Raw genomic sequence first — 9,985 nt, 5'->3', positions numbered from 1 at the left:
TTACTTTAGTTTTTAGCACCTTTCAGAAACAAATTAAACTCCATGTGTACTTCACAGAGGGAAGAAGAGTTCTTTTCAGTAGAGATGATTTTTACCTCCTATTACTGTTTTCATAATCACTGTTGTGCTTGAAGATGATGAAAGCCTCTTCCTGTCGCTGGGTTTCCACACAGATCCCAGTGAGGTTTTCAGTTGACTCGGTAACTGACTGAATGTCGTGCTGAGGAACAGCCTCAGCAAACAAAGCCTTCAGCTCCTCCCCCTGATAAAAAAAAAGCCAAAACTCTCAGATTTCCACACTTCCTCTGTCTACCCACGACCTCCCTTTCCCGTTATCAACCACACTGCTTCTCTGCATGAAAGACCAAAACAAGGTGGGTCACTTCATGTTTTTGTTGTATTCCTTTTTTTTAATTCAGACACTTTCTTAAGTCTTACATACTGCAGGTTCCTAAACTAACCCCAATTATTCTGTCTCTTTAAATCTCAGTAGACTTTCAAAGTGCAATCTGTGCTGCCGAGGGAAGTTTATACATCTGCTCCGATTAATTCTTTTTCTCTCCTCCCACGACCAAACACAGAGTATAGTCTGCTGACAATGGAGGGCACCGAGACAACAACCAGCGAGAGAACAAATCGAAATGATGTGAATCAGGATGCACATCAAAAAGTGCTCATGTCCAGCAAACCTCTGCATCGCTTCACCAGACAAGAGCCCAGAAGTCTTGGGGTAATGTGTTATAAAATAAAAGTCCTCAAGCAGTAAATAAGTGCATAAAAATGCAAACATATAAACAAAGAGCAGCTGTAAACTTAGATTACACACTAGGTACCTTAATCCATCCACCCTCTTCTCCTTTCCAGATTGTCATTGTGATCTTTGGCTGTGCAGAGGTCCTGATGGGGTTTCAGCTGACCAGTGAGAGTGTGATTAACTCGAGTAGGATCTACATCCCCTTCTGGCAGGGGTTTCTGGTACATAACATGTAACTGGCTGGTTAGCAGTGTGACACGCTGAAAATGGTGAAATTGGTTTGGATTGGATTGGTGGTATGTTCACTGCCAAACTGTATGTGTCATTTAAAATCAAAAGCACTTGTCTTACATTATCAAAGTGGCTCCTTATGAAAGTAACATGAAAAGATTGATACCACTCTTATGTCTGAACTGTAAATATGACTATAATATGCTACAGCCAGCATAGCATAGTTTAGCTTAGCATAAAGACTCAAATAAGTGAAACAGCTAGCTTGGCCCTGTCCAAAAGTATCAAGTAAACAACACCAGCACCTTTAAAGCTAATTTATTACCACAGTATCAGAAACTGAAATGTAAAAAAAGACCATTTATGCTGTGCCAGAGGTTTTGTGTTGGAGTATTTCTTGGCTAGGAGCAGTAACTTCCTGGAGTATTCACTGGAGTTATAATTCCAGTGCATAAACTCCTGTAAAAATGATTCCATTTAGATATTTCATGTTTTGTGTGAATAAAACAGGTGATAAAAACCTTAAAGGTTTTCTATGTTTCTATGTCTATGTTTTCTATTATATGTCTATCAAACGTCATGTTATAAATTCTGAGTAAATTACATGCAGTCACCATATTACCTGTAATAATAATGTGTTTGTTTTTTAAGTTTCTTGTCTGTGGAAACATGTCCATCTACACTGAGTTACGTCCATCTAAGAAGATGGTAGGTATATTGTTGTTCTATTTTCCATTTTGCTTCATTTCTTCACCATCGGTCTCTTTCTTTCTAAATAACTCACCAAATGTGTCTGAACCTTCCTCTGCAGGTGACTGTGTGTTTGTCCATGTACGTGGTTTCCCTCCTGGGAATCGTGGTCTCTGTTGGCTACAGGGTATTCTGCCTCGACGATTATCACTTCCGTACAGAGCGTTTGAGATACTACCATGACGACTTCTGGTTACTATACAGAGTGGTGAGTCTCAGCATTTATTTTAACATTAAATGGATGGTATGGACATGTTTACAGTGCATGTACGGTATAACTTTCTCTTTTCCTTTCTCTTGCTTCAGGAGCAGGTTTTTGGTATTGAATGCATATTGGTACTTTCCTCCCTCTGCGTGTCAGTGCTTCTCATCTTCTTGTGTGTCATTGCACGTTTAGCTCTGAGATCCACACGCACTCAGGTAAAACCATTTATCACTGTTACTTCAACTAAAACTGAAAATCAGCAAAAAACAGCAGAACGAATAAAGACATAAAGGGAACACACATTTTGTGTAGTGTGTGGCCTTTTTGACCTGTCCGCCCTTAAATCAAAGCAGTCTGTTTGCAACCCCTCATCCCCAGTTTTTTATTAGATAGATAGATAGATACGTTATTGATCCCAAGGGAAATTTAGGCATCCAGTACCTTCAATTAAAATTTAAAATGTTGCTCACAAAAAAAAACTAACAAAATAATAAATAAACAGAAATGCAGCTTTGGAGTCAACATCATAAATTAATGTAATTTAAAAGACTTAAATAAGACCTTGAACCAGCCCCAGAGCTGCCTTAAACCATAGAAAATGTGTCAGTCATCATTTAATGGCTTTCTTGTTGTCATTGTCCCTAACCTGTACCACCTCCATATTGTCAACAGCTTATTGTCCAGCACATCGCGGCACCACAGAGTGACACATCAGACTGAGATCAACCTTTTGGGTCTGAATCTTCTACCCAAACTAACACTGGCTTTGCTGCAGCACACCTACATTGTGACATAATTCCCATCATTCATATTATCAGTGATCATAATTCTTTATACAGTACATTACATGCTGATGTTACACCACCTAGAGGCAGAAGCCTTGTCGCCCAGCAGACACACCTTTTTTGTTTCCAATACTAAGCTTCACCCTGCAGTATGTGTAACGAGTAAAAAATGCAATACTTTACAAGATTTATTTTACATGCACTAATCAAGGGAACATAGTAACCACTAATCTCTCTAGTAAAGCATATTCTGTGTCGAACAGATACTACATACTCCTCCTGATATCTGTCGGTGAAGTCATTTGATGAACTCTGTGGCAATGCTTTATCACCGTATCTTAATCTATATTGTATAAGAATGATAAACAGTCATGTCAGTCAACATTGGAACAGTCAGACAGAAGCCTCTGCCTCCATATTTGCATTAAATTAATCAGAATCAAAATATTCCAACCCACAAGAAATCCTACAAGAGATCTAACGGTGAAAGTTTAATGAGATGATACCTTACTGTCAGTTTACGTTTTGATTGTAAATTGTGATCACTCATCGTTAGCCTTTAACCAATTTGTGTTATCTACATTATTACTACAGCATGTACAGGATCTCTCTCATGATAACTCTTTTATGTTGACCGCTGTACGCATATAGACATTTTAAAGTGTGACTTTGTTGAGTTTACAGGAGAGCAAATCCACCTGCAATGATTTTTAAAATATGACTGCATTATTTTACAATTGGGGTTTTAATATCTTTCTTCACAGATGGTCTGACATAATGAAATAACATCCACCGATAATAATTTCCAAAGCCTGATGTGTGTATAGTTCAGCTTACTGAGAAACTTGTTGACATATTTGTCTGTGAATTTGTGTCTTTGCAAAATGCTTTTCCTGGGAGGATTTAGCTTTTAGCTACATGTGGTGCAATAAATGTAATGTCTGTTGACTTTGTTAAATAAACAATTAAATGATAAAATGACGCTCAGATTGATGATGTAATGTCAAACCACTCAGACACAGTGCCCTATTGGTGTAATTTTCTGGGTTGTGTCTTTAAATTCTTTCAGTATTTCCCATGACTGTTCCATAAGCAAACTGTCATCATGCTAGTTCTGTATTTTACAAAGAACTCCCCTTAAAGTTTCTTTACAGATTCATGAAGCATATATTGTGTGCTGCATCCATGTTGTTGAATATATAATCTCCATGCAGAGGGTTCGGCAGAAGGTTGAGATTAACTTTGGTGAGCTGCACAGCCATGAGTTAGGATGTGGAGCTGCATGTAGGAAAAGGCTGCTATATGCCGACAACCTTACTATCAATGCGGCAATAACTAAAGTGAAGCTTTACTTAACTATTCATTCTGCTGTATGTGCAAGACATTTAGTCTCAAGCAGTGGAGGATTAAAGAACAATGCGTTCATCCTGTAACTTTAAACCTTCCATACACCCTGAAAAACATCTACAACACTTCAGCCAGGCTCACAGGTGTGGATCGCTGCACTTTAGAACAGACAGTGATGTATGAAACCACAAAAACTGCATCAACACCAGTCACATTTTGGTCACTTAATTTATTTTCAGTCATTTGACTGAGTAGACAAACAGTAGTTAAGCATTGCATTAGAAGTCTTCCCCTGGTGTTGGCAGTATAGGGAAGAAGGAATCCCAGCAGAGGGATCTTTTCTGGTCATATTTGGTCCGTGTGCATTTTCTTTTTCTTTCTTATGTTCTTATGTTGTATTTAATAAACGTAGCTGGCGGTGTACAGAGACTGCATGGAGGCCTGGTCAGCTGAGCCGGTGGGCTTGTACTCTCCCTTGGAAGCAAGGCCATTGATCTGCAGAGGGCCACACAGAGGGGGAGTGAGGACAAAGTCAAACCTGAGTTAATGATCAGCCAAGTTACCTAAACCACATTAGTGCAAGCCCGAGAGACAAATAAATCATTTACAGTCAGTATAAAGCTGAACACCACAAGATAAGACCCATTTAACAGCCAGTTTTGTGCACAGTCCACAACTGCAAAGTGATAACCATGATTTTTTTTCTACTGTAACTGTTCATTCATTAGTAATGATAGCTGTTCACGCCCTCTGAGACTTACCTTGGCCCTGTTGCAGAAAGTTTCCTGTGCAGCTGCCTTGTTGGCAGCTTTGCCCTGCCAAGCTGCAAGAGTGGAGGACTGGAGTGCACGGCCATAAGAGAAGGTCAGCTTCCAGGGGCAATTGAGGGGCAGCCTCAATTGGTTGATGGCGTTCAGGTTGAGGGAGGCCTCCTCCTCACTCTGACCTCCAGAGAGGAAGCAAATACCTGGAAAGACAAAAAAGGCAGCATGCTACTTTTACTTGGAAATTAATGGTTAGCTTAAGTTATCCATGCTCTTCTTAAACTGGTTTGTTTTGAAAAAAGGGGGTAAAATGTGGCTGTATGATGCTCACCAGGAACAGCAGCGGGAACTGTGCGCCTCAGAGCGGTCACTGTGGCCATGGCAACCTCCTGAGGGGTGAATTTCTTAGTGCAGGAGTGTCCAGCTGTGACCATGTTGGGCTTAAGCAAAGTGCCCTCCAGGTACACATGGTGGTCAGACAGAGCCTTGTACACAGCAGCCAGAACCTAAACATGAATGTGCAGATTTATTAGAACATATCCTTTAAAATTTTATCTGACGGGGAAATTATTACACCGATTGAGCCAGAGAGGATGAACAAACCTTTTCTGTGACGTACTGGCAGCGCAGCAGGTCGTGGTCACCATCAGGAAGGATCTCTGGCTCCACAATCGGCACCAGGCCGTTCTGGTGAAACACATAAATGTAAATTTAAGATTTGCAACTCACAACTAGTACCACATTTAAGAGAAGTTATTTCTTTAGACAATATGGTCGTGCACACCTGTTGGCAGATACTAGCATATCTGGCGAGGACGTTGGCGTTCTCTGCAATGCCGAGAGCAGATGGGCAGCCGTCCGAGATCTTCAGCACGCACCTCCACTTGGCAAAGTCACAACCGTCCTTCTTGTACTGAGCACAGCGCTCCGAGAGGCCATCAAGACCTGTAGGAAAATAAAGCCACAGAAGGTTGGTATGCTATCATGCTAGGGCTTGTTGCAGCAAGGAATGTTTTGCAGTTAAGAAGGCTTTTATACCCTGTGTGGTCGTCTCTCCATCTGTTCCATTTAAACCAGCTGTGCCTTTGTCCACCTGAAGAAAATACATCCATTAAGAATACATGGATGTTGTAGATGTGTACAGTGGATTAGCTTTAATTAATCAGCTTGTAGTGTCCTCACCTTGATGCCGACAACAATGCCCTTATCCTTGATGACCTGGGGGAAGAGCTTGCCGCTGTCTGATTTCTGGTAGAGCGTCTCGTGGAAGAAGATGACGCCTCCCACGCTGTCTGAAATGGAGGGACCAGCGGAGAAGAGGAGGTCACGGAAGCAGCGACGGTTCTCCTCCGTGTTCTCCACGTTGATGTTCTGGAGACGCTTTCCCATTGTTCCTGGATAGAAATGGAAATAATTTAATTGTCCACTCCGCAGTTAACTCACCTTTAAACACTGAAAAAGTATTTGAGGCTCACCTGTTGATTCATCTGCAGCCAGGATTCCCTTTCCTGGAGCCACGATCCTCTGAGCGATGTCAGAGAGCTCCTTCTTCTGATCCGGAGACAGGGATGGGAACTGATGAGTCATCCTGAGAAAGGAGAGAAACAAGTTATATCACAGGTGACTAGAAACATAACAAGACAGTATCAAGTATGAGGAAGATTCTCCTCTTTTTTTAATCAAAACACAATGAACCTTTGCCTGACTTCCTGCTTCTATTGCATCACCTCTGTAAATATTTGGCCTGCATGACAGAACTTTGGCCCTCAAACAGATAAGTTCCGCCTGCAAGTTCATAGCTCACCAAGAGTTGTTTGCTGCATGTTGTTTTGCAAGTACACTTTGCAGAAAACCCACAAAAGATCTGCTTAATGTGAAGGCTATGAGTGAAAGTCATGTGCATAAATTGCAGACACATCATGTGAGAACATGAACGGTACATTAACATAAACGCGGATGTGTGTTTTCTTACAAATATTTGCACAAACCCAAAGACGCCCACTGGCACTTAAGATCCTGCAGAAAAATGTCGACTTTTCACATACAGCCCTTTCAAAATAAAACCAGCAAATTTATACAGGAAAAAAATAATAATAATAATAATCAATGTAACTTGAACACAGCGACCTAGCAACTTGTTCATCTAGTTCAACAAAGTTTGGACTACTAAAACCTGCAGCTTTCATCCATGATTGCTTGATTACTTCTATCAATGTACACACAGACATGCGAAGACTGATGGTTATCTTCACTTTTCACGAAAACAAATGGAATTCAGCACCAGCTAAACTACGCAAAAACACAACTTACTTGAAAGTTTTATCAAACAGCGACGGCAACAGAAGTGGCAGACAGCCTCCAAACAGCAACTGGACTGATTGAGAAGGCCGTAATGTGGCACAAAGCTGTATTTATCGGCTCTCCGGGTCTGAGGAGGAGGTGCTCGTGATGTGGCGGGGCGTGTGTCACCACGGTATCGCAATTGGCCCGGACATGCAGACAGGGGCGTAGTCTGCATCAATGCTCTATTGTGGACTTTACGCTCATATTCACAACCAGGGGCGGATGAGTTAAAAAACAAGAAGGGAACATGATGTGTCGTCTATAACAGGTTATAAAATCCAACTGAATGTAAGTCCCGCCCCCCTTTATTGCTCACGGTAGGCTTCACTGTTACTTCACTGAAATGATGAAATGTATTGTGAGAGGCCTGCTGTGAAGTTGCAATTCAGGTTTCATTGTTTCCTTTGTCCTGGTGAAAGTGCAGATTACAAGTGATATGTCTGTTTGCTTCATATGGGTGTATTACGAGGATAAACATTAGCCAAACTAACAGATATGTTCTGTTTCATACCCTCTGTCATTTTGCTACTCTACTCTGAAAAGTATGTGTAGCTCCTGCAACTCAAAGAGCATGTCTGTGTCATGAGTTCACCCTTTTACCTGTATTCATATGTGTTTATATCATATGTGGTTTAGTATGTGTGTATAGGCCTATTTTATATCTTATCTGTATCATACAGTTTTGTTGTTTTTATTGCTGCTGGGGCAGAACCAATTGCCCCATTGGGACAAGGTCATAAACTTGAACTTGTAACAGTTTTTTTTATCTTCAAAGCACTCAAGATGATTACTTTAATTGATGTAGTTACATTACTGCAGGTCATGAATGTTCCAGATATGTATTATGTACCCAACAAAGCTTTTCCCATTCCCTGCACAAATAATTGTCATCGATATTTGTTTGATTTAATCCTGTGTGGAAAAACAAAACTAAGGACATTTTCAACAGGAAATGGCCTGAGTTAATTTTACCCAAGGAGAAACATGTCTAAACTCTTATTTTATTTTAATACAATAATAATAATACTAATATAAATCTCTTGTCTGCTATTCCATGTAGTGTAGAACTAAAGTTTTAGCCTGATATGCCATTATTTTCTGCAGCCAAACCGTTTTTTACATGCTGCATTGTTTATCAGTCTAATGCGTCACACTGATTTTCAAGCACGTCATGCATAAACAGGTCTCACATCGATTGCTGACAATGGCCCAAAAACTTGTGTTCCTAGTGCTCTCACTTTCCAAAGAGTGACCTCAGCAGATAGGGGTATTTGAACCTATATAGGCTGGAGTTGATCTATAACTCACAAATAATGACAAGCCAGCTCTTACGCAACCTGAACTCTGCACCATGTCCAATGTACTCTTTAATAGTGCTGATAAGAGATGAGTAGCTGTCCATGAGATCCTTTGTACACAAAGATTGACTGTGAAAAAGAGAGTCATCAGAATGTTTGCTTACATCGATTAAAAGATAAATTAAAATAGTTAACACAAGAGTAGACGTTTGTAGTAAGATAATTGCAACAATTTCCCCAAGCACTGCAGCTCTCTTATTTCCAAAGCTCTCAGGGAAATGCAAGTCATCACTGCAATTGCACAAAGTATCTCAACTGTGAAGACATTTTTCTGAGTCCTTGGCATTTCTGATTTGTCTCAGAAGATCCAATAAATGTAATACATTCATGTGCATTACAAATGGCTGCAGGTCATAACAATTTAGCTGCAGGTCTTCTACTTTTGTGGGTTAGGACAGTGGTTTCAGTGGGGGCCGCCCGGGGGCGCTAGGGGGGCCTCAGAAAATAGGAGGAAAAAAAAAATGCAAAAAAAAAATATATATATATTTATTTTTATTTTTTATTTTTATTTTTTAATAACCATTTGTCCTGAACCTAACAACACGTAAACTGCCGTAATCTCGGATTCTCAATTTCAGCAATACAGAAAAATGGCCATGATTGCCCGAAATGCGTCCTCTGTCTGGAGACCCCCTCAAACGAGTGTTTAAAGCCTTCGAAACTTCAGCGTCACTTGATGCAAAAACATCCGGCAGAGGCCGATAAAACAGTAGACTTCTTCAGACGTAAAGAAGAGCATTTGGTCAGGCAATCTGCTGCATTCACACAGCAAGCTACCGTGCCGAGCGGGCCCTGAAGGCATCATTTTTAGCCTCATACCACATTGCTCGTGCTAAAAAACCTCACACAATTGGAGAGGATTTGATTCTACCAGCTACCAAAGACATTGTCCGAGAATTGCTTGGTGAGGATGCTGCCAAAAAAATCGACGCTGTCCCACTCTCTGTTGTCTGTGGGTTTGGGGGTCCCTGGCCAGAAGCTAATGCTGTTTGGGGGGCCTTGGCATGGAAAAGTTTGGGAACCCCTGGGTTAGGACATCATGTTTGTGATCTAGGAAATGTATTTAATTAAAACGTGCTGTACAGAGTAGGCCTAAGTATAATCAGCTGGGTTCTGCAGTATTATGTAATCTTGTGACATCTTTAACAGGTTCCTGTTTGTAGTTCTAAGACCTACATTATTTTAGTTTATACAGTTGCTTCGTGGCATAGCCTATATTGCCATGTTAAGTTGTGTATTAACAAACTAACTGAGCAGTAATCCTGGGCAATGGTAGTATTCAAGCATAGACGTTCTGTCTGAGGGGTAAATATAAAGACACTGATTTCAATAATAACCTGTGTGCTTTCCACTTGATGGGAACTTGGAGGCAACAGTGGCCCAGCAGTTTTTTTCCCCCTTAGGTCCCAGATTGATGGTGGACTATGTGGCAAAAGCAATGGGAAGAA

General features: G+C 40.8%; 2 protein-coding genes across 2 annotated transcripts; one reads left to right on the top strand and one right to left on the bottom strand.

The window, feature by feature from the left end:
* Positions 1–332: 332 nt before the first annotated feature.
* Positions 333–3,668, top strand: LOC138598576 (uncharacterized). Its single transcript, XM_069670379.1, has 7 exons — positions 333–374; positions 582–730; positions 865–975; positions 1,637–1,693; positions 1,797–1,943; positions 2,042–2,155; positions 2,613–3,668. Exons 2-7 carry the CDS (start codon positions 599–601, stop codon positions 2,658–2,660), a joined length of 609 nt encoding a protein of 202 aa, XP_069526480.1. The 5' UTR covers positions 333–374; positions 582–598; the 3' UTR covers positions 2,661–3,668.
* Positions 3,669–4,286: 618 nt separating this feature from the next.
* Positions 4,287–7,226, bottom strand: aldob (aldolase b, fructose-bisphosphate). The gene is made up of 9 exons (XM_069669722.1): positions 7,147–7,226; positions 6,312–6,424; positions 6,019–6,230; positions 5,875–5,929; positions 5,621–5,781; positions 5,440–5,523; positions 5,168–5,342; positions 4,834–5,039; positions 4,287–4,567 (listed from the first exon to the last, which is right to left on the bottom strand). The coding sequence occupies exons 2-9, from the start codon at positions 6,421–6,423 to the stop codon at positions 4,472–4,474; spliced, it is 1,101 nt and encodes a 366-aa protein (XP_069525823.1). The 5' UTR covers position 6,424; positions 7,147–7,226; the 3' UTR covers positions 4,287–4,471.
* Between the last annotated feature and the right edge of the window lie 2,759 nt (positions 7,227–9,985).

The sequence above is a fragment of the Semicossyphus pulcher genome, unplaced genomic scaffold (genome assembly GCF_022749685.1).
Source record: "Semicossyphus pulcher isolate SPU_LCO1_2020_fin unplaced genomic scaffold, fSemPul1.0.p SCAF_2, whole genome shotgun sequence".
Taxonomy (NCBI): Eukaryota; Metazoa; Chordata; class Actinopteri; order Labriformes; family Labridae; genus Semicossyphus; species Semicossyphus pulcher.
Note: the sequence above shows the minus strand (reverse complement) of the source record. Positions and strands in the feature narration are given on the sequence as shown.